This window comes from Triturus cristatus, chromosome 4_1 (assembly GCF_964204655.1).
Source record: "Triturus cristatus chromosome 4_1, aTriCri1.1, whole genome shotgun sequence".
In the NCBI taxonomy this organism is placed as follows: domain Eukaryota; kingdom Metazoa; phylum Chordata; class Amphibia; order Caudata; family Salamandridae; genus Triturus; species Triturus cristatus.
In genome coordinates, this window is record NC_140585.1 from 320508846 (window position 1) to 320531087 (window position 22242).

At 46.6% G+C, this 22242-nt stretch overlaps 1 protein-coding gene across 7 annotated transcripts in view; it reads left to right on the forward strand.

Annotated features, from left to right (window-relative positions):
• Positions 1 to 22242, forward strand: part of KDM5A (lysine demethylase 5A) — a 1031636-nt gene that overhangs the window by 509712 nt on the left and 499682 nt on the right. For all 7 annotated transcript variants that reach the window (XR_014981238.1, XR_014981239.1, XM_085652274.1 and 4 more), the window contains one exon: positions 12266 to 12386. Coding sequence is in view for 5 of the 7 variants with exons in the window: in XM_085652274.1 (XP_085508400.1) it covers positions 12266 to 12386 (121 nt within the window). In the remaining 2 variants the exon portion in view is untranslated. The remainder of the gene's footprint in view (positions 1 to 12265; positions 12387 to 22242) is intronic.

Here is a 22242-nt window from a genome sequence, read left to right on the forward strand (position 1 = left end):
CCAAGTCCTTGGGCCTCTCGGCCCGCGGTCGCAAACTTCCGCCTTTCGCCCCTTTCGTGGCCAAGGAAGGGGTGCCTCCTCACGTGCGCCTAGCCACCAGCCGCAGAACCAACCTGCGCGCGGTCGCGGACGTGGTTTCCGCCGAGGCGGTTCTGGAGGACGACGAGGTCAGCTCACATCCACCCCGGCAGCATCCGCCTCAAAGCCTTCCTAGTCCGAGCATTCAGGCCCATTCCACGCCAGTGGGTGGCAGAGTTCGCCATCACCTGCTCCACTGGCGGTCCATCACATCGGACAGGTGGGTGCTGCAAATCGTCCGTAGGGGCTACTCCCTCCCCTTCGAGACGACCCCTCCAGCCATGCCACCGCAGCACCACCGTATCTCGGGGGATCATTTGCATCTTCTCCACGAGGAGGTTTCGGCCCTCTTGGCCAAGGGGGCCGTCGAGCGCGTTCCGAGCCCAGAAGTAGGTCGTGGTTGTTATTCCCACTACTTTCTGGTTCCCAAGAAGGGCAAAGGGGGCCTACGCCCTATCTTGGACCTCCGGAACGTCAATGCCTTCCTCCGGAAGGAAAGGTTCAAGATGTTAACTTTGGCTCAGGTTCTAGCTGCCCTAGACCCTGGAGACTGGATGGTAGCGTTGGACTTGCAGGACGCATATTTCCACATCCCCGTCCTGCCGGCCCACCGACGTTACCTGCGGTTCACGGTGGGCCAAGAGCACTTTCAGTTTACCGTGCTCCCCTTCGGCCTCACCAGTGCCCCTCGGGTGTTCACGAAAGTGATGGCGGTGGTCGCCGCTCACCTGCGCAGATCAGGGGTTCCAGTCTTCCCCTATCTCGATGACTGGTTGTTGAAGGCGGGCTCGCCCCAGACAGTGGTCTCCCACCTCCAGACTACGGCGGATCTCCTGCATTTGCTGGGATTTTCCATCAACGTGCCGAAGTCACACTTGAGTCCCTCTCAGAAGCTCCTCTTCATCGGAGCGGTTCTCGATTCGGCGCAGTTCCGGGTCTATCCGCCAGAACAGCGGGTCCGGGATATTCAGGCCCCGATTCCCATCTTTCGGCCTCTATCCTGGGTTTCGGTCAGGCTAGTGTTGCGGCTTCTGGGGCTGATGGCCTCCTGCATCCTACTAGTGCATCACGCCAGGCGGCGCATGCGGGCTCTGCAGTGGGACCTGAAGTTTCAGTGGGCCCAGCATCACGGCAACCTGTCCGACCATGTCTTGATCTCGGAGGGCACTGCACAGCAGTTGCAGTGGTGGCTCACGGACCGCGATTGGGTCAAGGGCAAGAGCCTCTCCCTTCCCCAACCGGAGCATGTCGTAGTGACGGATGAGTCCCTCCTGGGATGGGGTGGCCATATGTGAGAGGCGGAGATCAGAGGCCTCTGGTCTCCGGCGGAGTCTCGTCTCCACATCAACCTGTTGGAGTTGAGAGCGATCCGACTTGCACTGAAAGCCTTCCTTCCCTCTGTCAGGGGAAGTGTCGTGCAGGTGTTCACGGACAACACCACCGCCATGTGGTATTGCAACAAACAGGGCGGGGTGGGGTCGTGGACCCTTTGTCAGGAGGCTCTGCGCCTCTGGACGTGGCTGGAACACCAGGGCGTCACCCTAGTGGTTCAACACCTGGCGGGCTCTCTGAACGCCAGAGCAGACGAACTCAGCCGCCGGTGCATGATGGATCACGAATGGCGTCTGAACTCCGAAGTGGCGCAAGGTCTCTTTCAGCAGTGGGGAGAGCCTTGGTTAGATCTATTCGCCACCGAAGAGAACGCGCAATGTCAGCAGTTCTGCGCGTTGGAATTTCCAAGGCGGCACTCGCTCGGCGACGCTTTTCGTCACGAGTGGAGTTGCGGTCTGTTGTACGCCTTTCCGCCTATACCACTTCTGCCCAGAGTGCTGAAGAAGATCAGGCACGACCGGGCCCAAGTCATCTTGGTGGCTCCGGATTGGGCACGAAGGTACTGGTATCCCGAGCTACTCAGTATGTCGACCGATCCTCCGATACGTCTGCCCCTTCGGGAGGATCTTCTGTCGCAGCAGCAGGGGACGGTCCTCCACCCGAACCTGTCCAGCCTCCACCTCCATGCGTGGAGATTGAGCGGCGGCAGTTAATGCCAATTGACTTGCCTCCTGAAGTCTGTGATATCATTCTGGCAGCCAGGCGTCCCTCCACAAAGACGGTATACGCCTGCCGGTGGAACAAATTTGTGGCATGGTGCACAGCAAAGGCTGTGGATCCCCTTTCCGCCCCTCTTTCTGAGGTTCTACTGTTTCTTCTTTCCTTGGCCCGGCAGGGCTCTGCCCTGGGCACCCTGAAAGGTTATCTTGCTGCCATCTCTGCCTTCTTGCGGCTTCCTGATCAGCCTTCTCTTTTCAAGTCCCCTGTAGTTACACGCTTTCTAAAGGGCATTACTCACACGTTCCCTCCTGTCCCTTTTGTAATGCCTCAGTGGGACTTGAATCTTGTTCTCACATTTCTAATGTGCGCTCCCTTTGAGCCTCTTCATAATTGTCCTCTTCGTCTGCTGACGCTTAAGACTGCTTTTCTGGTAGCCATCACCTTGGCTAGACGGGTGAGTGAGCTCCAGGCCTTATCTTCAAAGCCTCCTTTTCTCTCTGTTCATCCGGACAAGGTTGTCCTTCGGCCTCGTCCCTCCTTTCTTCCGAAAGTGGTGACTCCATTTCATCTTGGGCAGTCTGTCACCTTGCCCACCTTCTTTCCGCCTCCGCATCCTTCCAAAGCGGAAGAGAGGCTCCACCGTCTGGACCCAAAACGTGCGCTCTCCTTTTATCTGGACCGCACTAAGCAGTTCTGGGTGGACGACCAACTTTTCGTTGGATACGTGGGTGCTAAGAAGGGGAAAGCTGTGCACAAACGGACCATCTCTCGGTGGGTCGTTTTGTGCATCAAAATTTGTTATTCCTTGGCAAAAAAGTACCCTCCTGTTGGGCTGCGCGCCCATTCTACTCGGGCCACAGCGGCTACTACTGCTTTGGGACGAGTGTCCCTTTGCAGGACATCTGTCAGGCGGCGACGTGGGCTTCGCTACACACGTTTGCCAGGCATTATTGCCTCGACAGCCAAGTCCGGAGGGATGGCTTCTTTGGCCGTTCTGTCCTCCAGGACTTTCTGGTGTGATCTTGGTTCGCAGACCCACCACCGGGGATGGTATTGCTTGGGTATCTATTCTAAGGTGAGGAATCTAACTAACGTGTTTCTTTCAGATGAACAAGTTACTTACCTTCGGTAACGATGTATCTGTAAGAAACATTAGTTAGTTAGATTCCTCACCGACCCACCCATCCTCCCCGTTCTGCGAACTGACATCTAGGGTTAAGGTTATCCTTTTCAGGCCCCTAGATTTTATTTTTGGCACCAGTGTCGGTCTTTGCATGGCTCTGCATTCCTGGCGCGGAAAGCTATGTACAAGAACTGACAGCGCGCGAGGGCGGCATCTAAGTACTCCGATGACGTCATTCCAGCGCACGACGCCGACGACGAACGCGGAGCCGCAGACGACGCCTAGCGACGCGCAAGGGGTATTGCTGACGAAAAATCTTCCGGATCCAGTCTGACGCCTGGGGATATTCTAAGGTGAGGAATCTAACTAACTAATGTTTCCTACAGATACATCGTTACCGGAGGTAAGTAACTTGTTCGTCACTTCCGAACTGAGAGCCTCTTTCTGAGTGGCATCTATATTTTCCCAAGGAGGCACCAAAGAATTTTCTTTGAGCGGAGATGGCGAGAATGCAGAAGATGCCAGGAGATTAGACTTATGCAATGAATCTGGGAGTTGAGTAATTGAGGAGGAGGAGGAAGATATTTGAGCGGGAATACTTTGAACAAAAAATGCGTTTTTTTAATCAAAAAGAGGGAATGGTTTAGCACCCTTTAGGACATCCATAAATCTATCTTGCTTAGATACGGCGTCCAGAGTAAGAGGGGAGCGATCTACCTCTATGCTATGAGGGTCCTCTGAATCCGGAATCGGAGTTAAAGAGTCCGTGAAGGATTCTCCCAAGTCTTCGGAGCTCCCAGTGCTGTCATTTTTTTCCTTTGCGTCGTCTTTTTTCACAATTGAGGTTTTTATTTAATAATTTGACGGTGTTTTTTGCTTCTCTGGCCTGTACACGAAGGGCTTTGGCCTTGCGTGTATTAAGTAACTTCCCCATATTGAAAAAGAGAAAAACAGTAACTTAATTAATACCTGAAGTAAACTGAGAATCGACCTTTCCTCCTTTCTCCCAAATATCTCTGTGCCTCCAGGTCCAGGTGCAGCCGTCCCAGTGAGTGAGTGATGGTTTTTCTCGAGAATTCTACATGCGTCTCGGGGTCTGGGAGCCGCAGCAGCTCCTCTTGCCCAAACGCAGGTGAGACTCAGCAAATGCGGATCCCCAAATGCAGCTGCTTATAGCCTCCGAAATCCACAGCAGAAGCAGTTACAAGCCTCACACGGACCGAAGCACTCTCCTGCACCCAGGCCCAGCTGCAAAAAGCTTAGAGACAGAGACTCTACTCCGCCCAACACTGCACTGCTCCACTCCGCTCTGCTCACAAAATGGCCCAAAGTCACTCCTGCAAACCGCCTATATCCAGCGCTGCTCGAACTCAAACTGCAAGGCTTAGCGTCTATGGCCGCCGAAACAAAGTCCAACACGGAGCAGAGCACTCTCCGGCTATAAGAAACTTAGAAACTGGGACGGCGCCACCCTGCCCCGCTCTGCACGGCTCCGTTCCGCACCGCTATACACTGCTCTGGTAGCATTCCCCAATTGGCATGAAGTAACTCCCGCGGACAAAAAACGCGTTTAAACAACACCATTCGCCAAGAAATTTATAAATGTAGAAGAGAGAGCCGTCCGAATCAATTCCGAACTTTTGAAGGCTTAGCGTCTCACACCACCGTCCGCCATCAGCCTCAGCCTCACAGTCTTTAAAGGAGGGTGGGAGCCAGGAACCGGGAACCTCAGGTGTACTTGGAGGCGTGGAACTCCATCAAGCACCAGGATTGTCAAACTTGTTACAGCTTCCAAACATAACACTTACTCCAGCACACTCTCCAGTGCCTCCTCTTTCACCTACACAAGAGGATGATGAGGATATAGGGGATTGGGATGAGGACATAGACCCACCAGATGATCATGACGAAACTGACGATGACACCCACAGTGTCCCACCTCATGACTCTTGGGTTGATTATAATGTCCCAGATGTACCTGAGCCAGATAATAAATAGGGCTGCACAATACCATGGAGTTCAACTCCACTCAGACACTTTGGATCAACATTTTTTATTAGAGACCTCCTCACAGCCTCAAAAGTAAACAAATACTCTCCCTATGCTGAAAGGGATGATTTAACATGCCCCTGAAGTTTTTAAAGATCCTGTCGGGGCTAGAGTGATCAATCCTTGAATTGAGAAGAAATACATACCATCTCCAAGCGATCTAGCTTACATTAAGGGTCAACTCCCTCTAGATTCATTGGTTGTGGCAAATGCCCGTAAACTTGTAAATAACCAAACCACAGGTGATGCCCCTCTGGCAGACAGAGTCTAAACTATTGAACACATCCGGTAAAAGGGTTGTGTCACAGGCAGCAAATTTTTGGCGTATTGCTAACTCACAAGCTTTACTAGTGCGGTTTGACAGGGCTCACTATGATGAGCTTGAAAAGCTCATGCAGCATCTTCCAGACCAATATAAGACCAAAGCAAATGATCTCATACAAGAGGGAAAGTAAATCACAAATACATCCATTAAATGTGCCCTGGATGCAGCAGATACAGCATCCCGCGCAATTAATACAAGCGTGTTACTAAGCAGACATGCGTGGTTACGCATATCTGGTTTTAAGCAAGTGGTGCAGTCTAACATCCTCAATCAACCTTTGGATCAGGAACACTTGTTTGGACCTACTGTGGACACATCTTTAGAAAAGATGAAAAAGGACACAGAAACATCCAAATCTATGGGGGCCCTACAGGCAACAACTAGTAGAGGTTCCTTTCCTCACTTCTCTTATAGGGGCGCCTCCAAAACCATTGGCACAGAAAACACCTCTTCCACTTATAAAAGCCCCACTCAAACTTCCCCTAACCAAGGATATTTTAGAGGGACTTACAGAAGCAATAACAACAGAGGGATAGGACGTGGTTCTAACACCCGCAACTCCCCCACCACAAAACAGTGACTTCCCTCCACTCCCCCCAGACCATTCCACTCCGGTCGGGGAAAGACTATCACAGTTCCCACCTGTCTGGAATTCCATCACCACAGTCAAGTGGGTAAGACAAATTATCCAGTATGGTTACTGCCTGGAACTCACTTCTACCCCCTCACATACCTTCCAGACAATGTCCAATGTCCACAGAACCTCTCATGCTTCTCAACCAGGAGGTTCTCTCTCTCTCTCTTGCACAAGCATGCAATAGAACCAGTTCCCCTACATCCGCAACGTACAGGGGGTGCAACGATAGATACTTCCAAAGCCCTTGCATACCCCAATCCAGCTAGGATAGCCAGTATGCAAGCCCTGATAACAAAATTTCAACCGCAACACTCCCTACCAGCTCGAATGTTCATGCAGCTAATAGGGTTGATGGCCTCTTGCATCTTAATTGTCCCTTGTGCAAGACTCCAGATGCGTCCATTACAAGAATGTCAAGATCAACTTCCAGATCTGGTGTTGGTGGACAGCCGCACATATCATTCTCTGCAATGGTGGAGCACACAAGATCTTTTTAAAGGGCGGCCGTTTTAGACCCGGTTCCACAAATCGTGCTAACGGCAGACACATCGCTCACCAGCTGGGGAGCTAATCTCTTAAACCACACCATTCAGGGTATGTGGCCCCCGCAACAGAAACTCCTCCACATCAATCACCTGGAGTTACTGGCCCTATTTCTCGACCCTGAAGTAATTTCAGAAACCTCCCCTAGGCAAAAAAACTCTCCTCGTCCGAACGGACAACATGACAGCAATGTACTACATACAAAAACAGAGGTGGGGCACACCCTCTGCAGCTTTCACGCCTAGCACAAAGGATTTGGAGATGGGCCATTCCTCAAAAGATATACCTCTTACCAGAGCATCTACCTGGGATACACAATCAAATTGCGGATCTGCTCAGTCGTCAACAACAGCAGATTCACGAATGGGATATTCATCCGCAAGTTCTTCATCCGTTTTTTCAAATGTGGGGCCACCCAGACATAGATAAGGTTTGCCACACATTTAAACACAAAATGCCCAAACTTCGTCTCCAGGTATCCACACCGATTGTCCAAAGGCAATGCGATATGGATGAACTGGTCAGGCAGATTTGCGTACGCTTTTCCGCCTTTCCCGCTCATTCCGTTACTGGTGCGCAAGCTCAAACAACAGTTTCCCACAATGATCCTTGTTGCTCCTACATGGGCCCGACAACCATTGTTCACAGCACTGCTGGAACTCTCAGTAGTTCCACACCAGAAGTTGCACCTTTCCCCAAAGCTTCTCACACAGAACCATGGAGAGATAAGACATCCAGAACCAGCTCAACTGAACCTAGCAATCTGGCTCCTGAAGTCTTTAAGTTTGGTTACCTCAATCTCCCACCAGACTGCATGAACGTCATTAAAGAAGCTAGACGTCCTACCACTAGAGCCTGCTATGCTGAATGGAAAAGATTTGTTGTTTACTGCAATAACAACACAATCAATCCACTAGATACTTCATCTCAAAACATCTGTTATCTCCTGCATCTACAAAGATGTAATGTGGCATACACATTCATAAGATTACATCTTGCTGCTATAGCAGCTTACTTAGGAAACAGACAACACTTGTCATTTTTTAGGGTACCTCCCATCAAAGCATTCATGGAAGGCCTTAAAAGGATAATTCCTCCCAGAATTTCACCCTCTCCAGTATGAAATCTAAACATTGTCCTTACTAGGCTCATGGATCACCCATTTGAACCTTTACATAAATGCGAGGTTCAGTTCCTCACATGGAAAGTAACTTTCCCTGTAGCCATCTCATCTCACAGAAGAGTGAGTGAACTCCATGCATTAACCATGCAAGAACCATGTTTACAAATACATCACAACAAAGTGGTTCTTTGGAAAAACCCTAAATTCTTACCTAAAGTAGTTTCGGCTTTTCACCTTAACCAGTCTGTTGAGCTCCCAGTCTTTTTTCCTCAACCAGACTCAGTAGCAGAACGGGTTCTTCATACGCTTGACGTCAAAAGAGCTATTCTTTACTACATTCAAAGGACAAAAACTTTCAGGAAAACTAAACAACGTTTTGTAGCTTTCTCACCACCACATAAGGGCAATCCTATATTAAAAGCTGGAATTGCCAGGTGGATCGTTAAATGCATCCAAATATGCTACCAAAAAGCAAAGCGTACATAATCCATTCCCCCTAGAGCGCATTCCACATGCAAGCTAGGGGCATCCATGGCATTCTTAGGAAACATCCCCATGGATGACATTTGCAAAGCCGCAACATGGTCTACACCGCACACTTTCACAAAACACTACTGTGTAGATGTGCAGGCAAAACAACAAGCTAGTGTGGGCCAGGCTGTGCTAAGAAAACGTTTTCAAACTGCTGCAACACATACGGGTAGCCACCGCTAACGGGGTAACTGCTGTATAGTCTATGCAAAAGTATGCGATCTACAGCTCATATGCCTCGAACGGAAAATGCTACTTACCAGTATGCATCTGTTCTTGGCATGTAGAGCTGTAGATCCTCATGCGCCCACTCGCCTCCCCGCACACCTGTATGTATTGCAATACTATCATACTTAGATACATTACACATGGACATCTTTTCTATTTCTAACTAACTCCATCATCACCCTTTATGGCGAAAATAATCTGGAGTTGGAGTCGATGCCCATGCGCACTACTAACCAAAGGAGGAGTCACCTATCTCGTGACTACAAAGACTTCTACAATAACAAAGTGCAAACATCCGAGCCCAACATGAGATGGTAATCTATGCAAAAGTATGCGGATCTACAGCTCTACATGCCAAGCACGGATGCATACTGGTAAGTAGAATTTTCCTTCTCACTTGGAAAGTTGCTTTCCTCATTGTTATCACATCTCTCAGGAGAGTGGGTGAGCTTTAGGCATTAACCATAGAAGAACCAAAATAAAGGGTTCACCACACTAATCCTAAATATCTACCTAAAGTAGTTTCTGCCTTCCACATCAACCAATCTGTTGAGGTGCCTGTGTTCTTTCCTCAACCAGATTCTGTGGCAGAACATGCTCTACACACTTTAGTTGTTAAAATAGTATTGCTGTATTACATAGAAAGGACAAAACCTTTTCGTAACACTAAACAACTTTTTATCGCTTTTTCTCCTCCACACAAAGGCAATTCCATTTCAAAATCAGGTATTGCACGGGAGCTAGTCAAATGTATTCAAACATGTTATGCAAAAGCAAAGAGAACTTTACCAATTCCCCTTCGAGCACATTCCACTCGCAAACTGTGGCCTTCTATGGCTCTCTTAGGAAATATTCCCATAGCTGACATCTGTAAAGCTGCAACCTGTTCTTCACCAAACTCATTCACAAAACACTATTGTGTAGATGTGTTAGCCAGACAACAAGCTAATGTAGGCAAGGCAGTTTTACGCACACTATTTCAAATGACTGCAACAGCTACAGATTAGCCACCGCTTCGGAAGATTACGGCTGTATAGTCTATGCACAACATGTGATCTACAGCTTACATGCCTGGAACGGAAAATGCTACTCACCCAGTATGAATCTGTTCTTGGCATGTAGAGCTCACATTCGCTCCATCCACCACCCAGGTTACCTGTACCTGTTCCAGTACCATCTTACTTAGATACTTACACATGGATATCTCGATTCTACTTTTACTAACTCCATTCTCACCCTCTGTGGGAAAACAATCTAAAAATGGAGTCGATGCCCATGCGCACTATCACCAAAAGGAGGAGTCAACTACCTTGTGACTGGAAAAGACTTCTTCAATCAAAAAAAAAAGTGCAAACATCCGGTCCCAACACTAGATGGCACACTTATGCACAGCATGTGAATCTACAGCTCTACATGCCAAGAACAGATTCATACTGGGTAAGTAGCATTTTCCTTCTCTCCATAGGAATAGATTGACTGGTTTTCCTTAAATTGTTTTAAGTGTGGAATTGGTTTGTATAGAACATTGACAAAAGTGCAAATGTACTAAAAGTGATTTACTTACCTTTAGTCTATGAAATGTCTCAGTGTGATATCCAGGCATATCTCACTGATTAGCAAAAATAATCTGAAAAGTAACCCAGTAAGTAATGTACAACGTAATCTGAAAAGTAACTGAACAGTAACAGAACAGTAATTTCAAAACATTTACTTACCTGTAATTCAATCAACTGCATTTGAACCTGCATCTAATTGTAAAACATTGCACACGATTTTGCAAAGCATGTATTTCACTTACCTGTACCAGGCCTGGCTTGGTTCTAGAAATAAAATAACTAAATAATATTTTTGATACAAATTAATTGGTCTGAGTTCAGTCTTTGAGTGTGTGACGACATTTGCTGATTTAGTGTGTACAACAATGCTTAACACTACCCTCTAATAAAGCCTTACTTCTCGCCCACACTACCACAAATAGAAAGTAAGGTGCTATCTACTTTTACCTCTGCCTATGTTTGGGGTTCCACTGGACTCTGTGCACACCATACCTCATTTTGGAGCCAGTTTCCTACATTAATGTTTTATCTAGTAAATGTCCCAGTGTGATATCTAGGCATAACACACTGAGTAGAAAAAGTAATCCAAAAAGTACTCTAAAAAATAATCAAAAGTAACCCAAGAGTAAGTTAAACTGTACTTAAATATTTTACAAACGTGTAACAAAAGTCATTCTCATCCAGCTAACTTGTTGATCAATCTGTCTTGAAAAGTACAATTCTATTTACCAGTACCAAGTCCTGCTTGGTTCTAAAAATAAAATACAAGGAAAGAACTATTTTTAATACAAACAGGTGGTCTGAGTTCAGTCTTTGAGTGTTTGATATCATTTCTTGCCTGAGTGTGTACAAGAAATGCTTAACACTACCCTCTGATGAAGCCTTACTGCTTGCCATACTACCACAAATAGAGAGTAAGGTATTATCTACTTTTACCTCTGTAAGCTTTTGGGGATCCACTGAACTTTGTGCAGTCTATACCTTACTTTGGTATAGTATATAGAGAGCCAGTTTCCTACAACCACCCAGTCCATTAGAGGCTGTGGCCGGGGAACAGAACAACAGCTTTGAGGTCCTCAATGGAAAATTCTGCCGAGACCCCCTTCAGCAGACTCATCAAAACCCCTTTAATTTGACCCTGACATTTTACAATCTCCAGGTTGGAGGTTGAATTGCCTTTTATCTCCCAGGTTGAAGGAGCATTACCTTGGACCAATGGGTACTCCAAATTTTGGAACAAGGCTACTCTCTACCCTTCATTACCTGTCTTCCAGACAGACATGCCAAAACCACTGCAGTATCTTTTGAAGGGCCGCTTGTTTATACTCTAATGCAGAAGTTCTAGCTCTTTCAGCCAAAGGAGCAATAGAGAGGGTGTCTGTTTAAGAAGTTGTGACTGGTTGTTACTCCTGCTACTTTCTGGTACCAAAAAAGGATGGAGGCTGTTGCCTCAATACCAGATTTTCACCCTCTAACTTCTTCTTAAGAAAAGACGAGCTCAAGATGCTCACCATGGTCAAAGTTCTCCCTGCCATTAATCCAACAGAATAGATTGTAGCATTGGACGCGCGTGATGCATATTCCCACATTCCCATCCTGCCGTCCCACAGGCACTACCTGCAGCCTCAAGTGGTCCAGGATGTACCTTGAGTGTCTCTGTATAAATATATAAGCCAGTGTTTAGTTTGCTGTACCACTATATTATAACATAATTAACTTTAGGTTTACGTAGCAACGGGCTATAGCTCAAGTACATGACCTTGTGCCTTTGATCATGAATGGACCTTTATATACGAGTACATGCAAGTGCAGAATCACAAACCTGTTCCATAGCGTTATAGACCTGACCAAAACATACTCTTATGTTAAATTGGACAAAGGTGCTCTATTACCACCAGTGGTTTATGGGCGAATATTTAATTGTATTTTATTTATTTATGTGGCATTTAGTACAAACCTAGTTTGCTTTAGCCATAAAAGCATTACCTAGCCCCAATGGATACGTCATTTTGTTTTCCAGCAGGCTCAGTCAACCAGATAATGGGCGAACAAGGACCAAGCTGACAGTGGAGGAGCTGAAAGCATTTGTTCAGCAGCTTTTTAGCTTGCCATGTGTTGTTAGCCAGGCGAGACAAGTCAAGGTGAGCTTTTTCTAGATGTGAACATGTCTATGTGGTACAGAATTGTCTTCTAGTATTTCTGCTTGGGTGTGCTTCTTTCTGCAGGTTTCTGCTGCTTACAGTCTAATAGATCATAGTGATCTGTGCCCCTAACTGCAAGAGCTTTGCATTTAAGTACATTTCAGTATAGCTTTTTCCTGAAAAAAAGTCCCATGTTTTACTTTACCATATTTTCATAAAGGTGGTTTAAGAATGGCAGGCGGTGTAATGTTGTGATGCTTGTGATTGCCGTCTGTGACTGATCTATATGATGCTTCGAAGTTGACCATGCTTGCATGCTTGTTTGGTGAGACACCCACACCCCACTGAGAGTGATCACAACCAGAAAAGTCCGATTGTTGTCCAAAGCTGTTAACCTTTAATTGAAAATAAGAGAAACAAGCATTTGCAATGCAATAGGTCTCGCATTATAAAAGTGTGAGCAGTTGGCATTGCTAATAATAATGCAACACTAGCTATTGGCATTTTAAATGATAATGGCATTTATTTATGTGTTTGTTTTATAAAATAGATAAAAAAGGCATTGTCATGAACAATGCCAATAGCTTAAACTTTTGTAAATGCGAGACCTATTGCATTTACGCAAGCTTGAGCTATTACCATTGCAAATAACAATGCCTTTTATTTTTGTTTTAAAAACTTAAATAAAGGGCATTGTCATTTACAATACCAATAGCTTAAACTCAAGTAACTGCGAGCCCTGCAGGCCTTTGAGAGGCATCAACCAGCCTGCCCAACAATCTGCTAGTTCCCCCACAGGGCCTGCACGCACCACTGACTGGCACCGCGTGAGCGCGCGCGTGATTGGTTCACATAGTTATTTTTCATGGGGCATCGGACCAGAAAAAAGAAAGAAGCTGTGTTGGAGTGATATATTAAAGCTAAAGCAAAATTACAGTCTGTAAACTTTACAGAGTAAAGTATCGCTAAGTGGCGTGTTTTCAGAAGATTCATAGGTAGGATTTTACAGGATTACTTCAAATGCGATTAGAATAGAACAGTGATGTATATTAGGGAAGAAATCGCCATATTCCTGTACTTCTACCCTTATCAGTGCATACTTTAGACAGTAAATGTAAGCAGAAACACTAAAACAAGCTCTGCAGCTGCCCGATGACCCCTGACTGAGAAAGTACACAAAAACAAAAAAGCATTTGCAATGCATTAGGTCTCGCATTTACGCGAGTTTGAGCTATTGACATTGCAAATAACAATGCCTATTGGCATTGTCATTTACAATGCCAATAGCTTTAACTCGTGTAACTGCGAGACCTATTGCATTGCAAATGCTTGTTGATAACTGCAACTCACTGCCTCCGAATAATCAACTTTTGCTAAACTGTAACAAAAGAACACAGCACCATACCGTATGTGTTTATTATAGAGTGATAGTTTTTTATTTGCTAGACTTTTATTGCATACATTAAATAATGTAGATAGCACTCTGAGAGCAATTGGCGTTGTCAATGTCTTTAGCCATGTTTTATTGAGTAGAGTGGATGTATGTGGGGTGGAGATGAAATATGTGCAGTGTAAATATGTGGCATGGTGTGGAGTGGAATTATATGGAGCGTAATTATATTGCATGATGTGGATTTACGTGGAGTGGCATTGTTTGGTGTGGAGTGGCATGTAGTGAAGTTGAATTATGTGGCATGATGTTAAGTTATATTGTGTGGGTTGCAATTATGTGGTGTGAAATGATGTGGGTTGGAGTGGTATTGTTTGTTTTGGAATTGTGTGGCATTGAGTGGAGTTCTGTGAGGTGGATTTATGTGGTATGGTGTGCAATAGAATTATGTGGATATTAATTATGCAGTATTAAGTTTCGTGGGCTTATGTCTAGTGGTATTGTGTGTCGTAAAGTGCCATGTATTGAGTGGAATTATGTAGTATGTTGTAGAATTATGTGGCATGATGTGGATTCTGATGTGTGGATTGGATGTATGTGGTATCTAGTTGAATTATGTGTTGTGGAGTAGAATTTTGTGTCGTGGAATGGAATTGTGTGGAGTTGAATTGTGTTGTGTGGAATTGTGTGGCACTGAGTGAAATTATGTTGAGCGAAATCATGTGGCATGGTGTGAAGTGTATTTATGTGGAGTGTTGCTATGTGGCATGGAGTAGATTATGTGGAGTGTAATTGTGTGGTATGGAATAGAGTGTTATTATTCTGTGTGGTATGGAATTGTGTTGCATTGAATTGTGTGGCGTGGCATTGTGTGGTATGGTGTGGAATTATGTGGAGTGTAAATACAGGGCATGCTGAAGTTGAATTTTGTTGAGTGTAATGTGTTTTGGAGCTGAGTGTATATATATGGAGTGTAATTATGTGAAGTGTAAGTATGTAGGTTGAAGTGGAACTATATGGAGTGGAATTATCTGGAGTTGAATTGTGTTGCGTGGAGTGTAATGGAATTATTTTGCATGGAGTGGTGTTATGTGAAGTGGAATTATGTGGCATGGAGCAGAGTGGAAATGTGTGGAGTTGAATTTGATGGATTGTATTTATGTGGCATTTCGAATGATGTGGAGTTGAATTGTGTTGATTTGTGTTGTGTGAAATTATGCGATGGTCAATAGTTGAATTTTGTGGTGTGCATTTGTGTGTTGTGCCCTAGAGATAGTGCTCTGGCAGTTGGGGAGGGAAAGAAAGGATAACATGAGGTCGAGGAGGAGGGATGGGGAAGGGGTGGGGGTGGGGGCAGAGAAAAATAGGGGGCCTCAGAAGAGGAATGACACCAATAAGCTCTCTGCCACAGAGCAGAAGGGAGAGAGTGGAGACGCTGGCATGGGCATGCAAGAAAAAACAATGGGGAGCTTATGTTTGACGGCAGGGAAGATCAGCCAACGAGGGCGTTAGAGGAGGACGTGGAAAGTGAGGAAGGCATGGAAGGGGGTGTCCCCCGGTGTCACTAGCGGCAGGGGGTTGGTTGGAGAGGGCCCCACAAGCAATGAGGGACAGGTGGAATGAAGACGGGTGGATGGTCCTACAGGCACCCAAAGACCACCCAGTGCAGCGGGGGGAGGGGCGAAGGGATGAGAAGAACAGAGCGCGGGCCCACATGGAAGGCCCAGCGTTTAGGCTGATAGCAGCAGCACTAGAGTGGAGTTTGGGGGAGGGTGAAAGGGAGGGCGTGGATTCTGCTTTAACAGTGCATTAAAGTAGGAAGGGAAGCGGCCGTACGGCTGCGAATGTGAAAGTGATCGCGATCACGATAAAACATCAAAGCGGCCGAGCGGCAGCGGAAGTGAAAGACAACGAGTGCTTTCAGGCTGCCAAATGGTGCGCGCGCCCGGCACACATGCACAGTAGTTGGCGGCCTGAAAGCACTCGTTTGCACTTCCAAAAGTGCTTACTATAAGTCTCGCCAGAGCAGCGCTAAAGCGCTGTCTCAGGCGAGACCTAAAAAACAACTAGTGGTTGTTGCAGCTGCTGTTTAATTTCTTGTGGGCACCTCCGAGCTTTTTGACTGCAGCTTGTGCTCAGTGAGTAGTCTACTGTGTATTATTGGCAGGGTACCCTTAGGACTGTCATTTTTGTTACTTTGCTGTAAAGAGCTGTTCCTTTTACTAAGACCTTTCATGAAACCTGTCGAAGATGGACTTAGAACTGCTGTGTTTGTTTTTATTAAAGAAAGCTAATTGGCATAAGTCATCTGAGTCATGGGTAACGAAGAAGACCTTATTATCCTTTGCTTTAAAATCACAGATTAGACAGTCATGGGCAGAGAAGGTCTTCTCTTGGGGATACCGGTCTATGATCTGAGAGATTGACTAAATTACATTCTATGTGATATACCGTAGTCCTGCTTGTAAGGATACAAAGACCTAGGGAGACTGAGGTTTATGGAGAATGTGAAATCGAGATGCTCCACGACACTTGAGTGCATGACCATGGTGCCACATTATATGAATGCTTGGTTCAGATATATTTTTTTCTGCCATTAGGTGGGAAAGCAAGGACAAGAGCTCGGTTTCCTTTGGCAACCGACTCGGGAGAGAGAAGTTAGTGTATACACACCTCAAAGCCGAACACAGTTCGATGGTGCAAGCATGAGAATGCAAACGTTCGGTGACAACAGCAAGAGGGCACTGGAGCTTGTCCATAGGAGCATAATGATGAGGAAAACACATGGAAATCGATGAGAAAACCAAGAAGCAGCCACGTTTTCCTTGCTGGACTTTGACTACAGTTGGTTTGGACATGTATAGTCTGAGTCTGATTGTAATCCACAGGTCTCTTCTTAATCTTGAGTGGGGGAGTGATGGAAAATGCACCCTTTAGCTTTTGCCCTGTGGGCATCCATATGGTTGCTAGAAAAAGTGCCAAGCATTTGCCTCCTTTCAACCAGATTCTCATCCGGCACCATAACACTATATATTCAATCTTCTGGAGGACTTTGTTGCCATTCAACTCCCCATGAAGGCCAACAGCTCCATACAGATTTCAAATGCTTATGCCTTTAGCTCTGACATTTCTCGGTGCTGCAGCATCAGATTTGGTGCTGACGCCACTGCTTTGATCAAGCTCTGCAGTGTTCGATACCGCATCCTTCAACGCCGCCTCCACCACCTGCTGCATCCCATATGGCGCCACCGCAGCCTGACGCTGCTACATAGAACATTTTCCATAGGGATGCCCAAGAAAGAGGAGTATGGAAATCGTCTCCGTGATATTTTTGCTATAGACTCAGGCCCTGTGGACCTGTGCCCTTATGGGGATACTTAAGATCAAGCTCAGGAAATTCAAGGTTTATTGTGAGGAAGTGCCTCTTTTGACATGGTTAGACCCCGCCCTCACTTTTTGCCTGGAAAATGATGTGGTTTCAATTGTAAGTGGATAGGGTCCCTGCCAAGCTGGTCCCCCCTGAGTCTGTGCTTCTTTCTTAAAACTGTACCACGATTGGCATACCTTCAGACCCCTTGTAAGTCCCTAGTAAATGGTACCCTTGGTACCTAGTGCATGGGGACTGAAGAGCGTCCATCAGGGACCCCTCATCAAGGCCATACTACTGCCACTGAAGCTTGTTTGTCTTTGTGCAGTGAGAAACGACAGTCAACATGGCACACTTACTCTGTGCCATGTCCAGGATCACTGCCTAAGTTATAAGAAAGTCACCCCTCTAGCCGGCCTTACAAGCCCTAAGACAGGGTGCACTATATCTCAGATGTGGGCATATATGCAGGAGCAGATATGCCTCTACAATATTTAAGTCGATTTCCTTAATATTGTAAGTGCCAAGGAAGCTATAGAGAGTACAAGGGATTGAAACTTGACAGCTCGAGTTCCCCAGCACCATGATGGTTTTACTGAACCCAGGGTGTTTGGCACCAAATAATTCCTCTTAATAAACCCACACTAATGCCAGTGGTGGATTTGTTAAACATGTACTCAGAGGGCACCCCTGTGTGCCCACTGAAAACATAGCAACCCTGGTGGGGTCTCTGACTAGCAATAGGCAGCCTGCCACCACCAGACTTGCATCTGGACCCCTGGGTCGAGAGCCCCTGCTTTCTGAGGCCAGATGAGCTCAGTGATTGAGGGGGAAGCTACAAAGGCCTGCCTCCTGTGTAATGTGACCCCAGCATCGGCTGCTAGCAGCAGATGGCTGCCCCAGTTTAAACTACCCACTTTTGGCGGGAAAACCAAGGTAGAGTACAAGGTGAGCCCCCCTTCGCCAACTCCACCCCTCAGGTGTTGGAGGCAAAGTTAAGCACATTTTTCAGTACCCACCATCTTGAAAATGGTGGGACTTCTCCAATCCTGGCTAGGGCTATGCCCCCTCCTACGGGAGGGTTGCATAATAGTTGGTGTAGGTACCCCAGGTAAGGAACACATTGGTCCCTACCTGTTACTCCTTTGTAATGCCCCTAAATCTAGTTTTTAGGTGGCTCCTCCAGACCCTGAAATCAGATTCCTGATGACCTAAGAAAAGCAGGACACTACAGCGTTGCACCAGCAGAGAATACTGCAGACACCAACGGACTTGGCCCCAGTACTACTGTCCTGTCTGCAGCCCTCGACGATTGTGCGCCAGGCAGACCTGTCCTACAGCCCAGCGACCTTCAAAGCCTTGGAAGGACTGCCTGCCTTCAACAAAGATCAAGATCTCCAGAGAACAGCGGACCTGTCTAGAAGAAACCAACTTTAAAGAAAAAAACCTCTGCTCTGAGGAACGGAGAAGCCACCTCTACACCTGATGTCTCTGGCTCGAGTTCAAGTTGCCTACCGGTCCTGTAAAGATTTCCCAGCACTTCTGCCGAACTCCACCTCGATGCCTGCAGTCTCAATTTGTAGTCATCCCTGACCACAACCTGCCCGGTAAGATTTTTCCGATGCCTAAGGACACCCCTGCACCCAATGCCCCAGGGCCTGGGAGGGCACCACCAACGGTGTCCCTTCGTACCCTAGCATCTCTACTTAGCTAGGCATCTGTGGGTTTTCTTCGCCCTGGACTTAATGGCAGGATTGCTGGGGAAAAAGGTCTGGATTGGCGGTCACCCGGACAGTGCCGGAGGCATCGAGTGCAGAGTGGGCAGGACTTGGTTCCGGAGGGCACCAGAGTCCGTTTTGTAGGTTTCTTGGGGACAGATCTGCTGTCCTCAGGAGTTCTGGTCCTTGTCAAAGAACAGGCAGTCTCCCTCTGGTTCTCTGGCTACAGGACAGGCATTGTTTTCTTTTGTGGGGTCAGTAGGCGTCTTCAGGCTTTGCTGCACAGCGTCTTCTTCGTCCTTCTTCTTAGTTCACCAGGAAATAGTTTTCAGGTATGAAGGAGCCAACAAAATAGTAAATTTAGTGGTGTTTTGGGGAGTAGCACGTAGGGCCAATGAGCAACTTACCTGGGGTGACTGCACCCTCCATTATGCCACCCTCCTGTGGCCTGATTAGAGGGGTCTCACCAACTTCAAGATGGTGGGGACGGAAAATGTGCTTAACCTCACCTCCCCACCTTAGAGGTGGAGTTAGCAGAGGTGGGCACACCTCCTATTTTTCCTAGGTTTTCTTTGTGGCCTCCGGGCCAAAGGGGGCATTACCAGGGGCTTCCATCTGCTGCTAGCAGCAGAGGCTGGAAGTCAAATTACAAAGGCGGCAGCCCTTTGAAGCTTCCCTCTTTGAGCACTTGCCCATCCTTGGGTAGGAGGTGTGACACCTCTGCTCAGGATGTGCATTGTTTCTGGTCCCAGAGAGCAGAGCCTCTCTACCCAGGGGTCCAGAAACCTGTCTGGTGGTGGCATTCTGGCTACGGCCAATCAGAGACAACACATGGGTTGGTAGGTTTTCAGGGGGCACCTCTGAGGTAGCCTGTTGGAAAGTGGGTTTCTTTTGCAGCATAAAGGGTGAGACAATGCTAAATTTGTGCTCTGTTATAGCACAGTGATTAATATCAGCATAGAATCGGTGGGTTTAATTCTACCATTTCTGTATCTTTTAGACCCTGGGATTACCCCAGTACTCATCACAACAGTAGAAGCCCGGAACAGGTGTCGGGACAACAAACAGAGGAAAATCTGATTGATACACGTAGGCGAACACTACGTCTACACTTCTTTTCTCAGATTCCCCCTTTCTCTCTACTTAGCCCAGTGATACATAATAAGCCTATGGAACTTCTAATTTTCTCTATGACACATCTCTTAGCATTTTGAAGCACTATGGGGTGACTCACAACTTGGGCACTATCCCTTTCCTTTTTTGGCTAACAATACTGTTTGAAACGATATAGTGATGCTCTTAAAAATCGTTTTTTAGCTGTTCTGGCTCTAACTAAACTAGAGCTTTTACTTAGATACAAGACTTTATTGAAATCTAACTTACCCCTTGTTGCAAGTTTTTACTCTTACAAAAATTCTTTCTCTGCATCTTCATACAGAGAGAACCCCTATCATCCAGATATTATTTGATTTCTGGAAGAACACATTGGTCCTGAAGAAGGAGACGTGGTACTTATAGCCAGTCTCCGAAACGTACGTCGACCAGAAACAACAACCATACTCTGAGAGATCCTCAGAAGAATATGATCTAAAAATCTTCATGACCTTAGAATTCTAGGGCATACCAAAAAGTGTTAAAAACTTATGTATAGACATTATTCTTGTATGTAGTACAATTGAAGTAGGATCTCGGCCTATAGATGGTTTGTTGGTTTTTAATGAAAAGTGATCTGTGGAGAATGTTTGTTAGTATGTAGGAGTGAATGAGAAGTGAGAATGTGGATGTGATGGTGTTTTTGAAAAATTCTTTTCTTTTTTTGGGGTCTCTAAACAGAATTCTGTTTCTATACAATTTTTGATTTATGCCTACAAGCACGTTATCTAACGTATGAGGAAACAAAGTGTATGTTTAACATATGAATCAGATGTTTATTTGATAATCATGAATATATTGTCATGTATATCTTTGTCTCCATTTTTTAAAGAAAAAGTAAATAAAACTATATATAAAGATATGAAAATGTTTTTTGAGTAACTTTGCACTGTTGGGGGTCTGTGTAGTATATAAGAGATTAACTCCATAGGAATAAGACAGGTCAGTTAAGAGGTTTCCCTTCCTCATTTGCAGTACCTCCATGCCCCCCCACACGTTTTCCCAGATTTCTGATGCACTTTGACTTTATGTGCCCTGGGTCCCTGCCAATCAGGTTCCCAGGGCCTGTGTTCTTTCCCAAAACTGTACCTTTGTACCCCAAGTTGGTACCTCTCTGGCCACATGTAAGTCCCTTGTAAAAGGTACCATGGGTACCAAGAGCACTGTGACCAGGAAAGGCCTCTAAGGGCTGCAGCACATATTGTGCCACCCTTAGAGGTCCTGTACCTTAACACACACACACTGCCATTGCAGGCTGCGTGTTTTGGTGCAGAGAAAAGTGTAGAGTCGACATGGCACACATACCTGTGTGCAATGCCTGCAACCCACTGCCTACGGTATAGGTAAGACACCCCTCTAGCTGTGTACACTATACCACTGGTGAGGGTACAGTTGCATGAGCACTGTACGCCTACAGTGTCGAAATCCATCCTTTGACATTGTAAGTGCAGTAAAGCTATAAAGAGTATATGGTCTGGGAGTTTGTCATAACGAACTCCACAGCAAAATAATGGCTTTACTGAATTCTGGGAAGTTTGGTAGCAAACGTCTCAGCATAATAAGTCCACATTGATGCCAGTGTGGGATTTATCATACCAGGCACTCCGAGGCATCTTAGAGATGCCCACTGAAAAATGACCAGCCTCTGGTGGGTTCCCTGACACCAGCCTGCCACCACGAGGCATGTTTCTGGACCCTGGGGGTAGGAGCCTTCGCTCACTGAGCCCACAAACAAAGCATTTTCTGGGCAGAGGTTGTCGCATCTCCCTCAGGTCAGGAATAGCCATCTGTGGCAGGGGAGCTTCAATGGCCTAGCCGCCTTTGTAACGTGACCCCCAGCCTCTCCTTCTATCAGGAGCAGGCCTCCTTCCTCTCTCACCCCCTTTTTGCGGGAGTACAGGCGGGAAGTATTAGAACAGCCCAGAAGCTGTGCTCACCTCTGCCAACCCTACCCCTCAGGTTGGGGAGGTGAGGTGAAGCCCACTCTTTATTGCCCGCCATCTTGCGGATGGCAGGCACTCTCCAATCCTTGTTGGGGATTGTGCCCACTCCCCCACGTGGGTTGAGTACACCAAGGGTGTAGTCATCCTAAGGTCAGTAGGCGATTGGCTACTGACCTCTGGACCCCTAAAACGCCCACCTAAATACAGTGTTCAGGGCATATGAGCTGCAGAATTCATACTTTTGCATAGATCCCCATCTGGTGTTGGGCTCGGATGATTGCAGTTT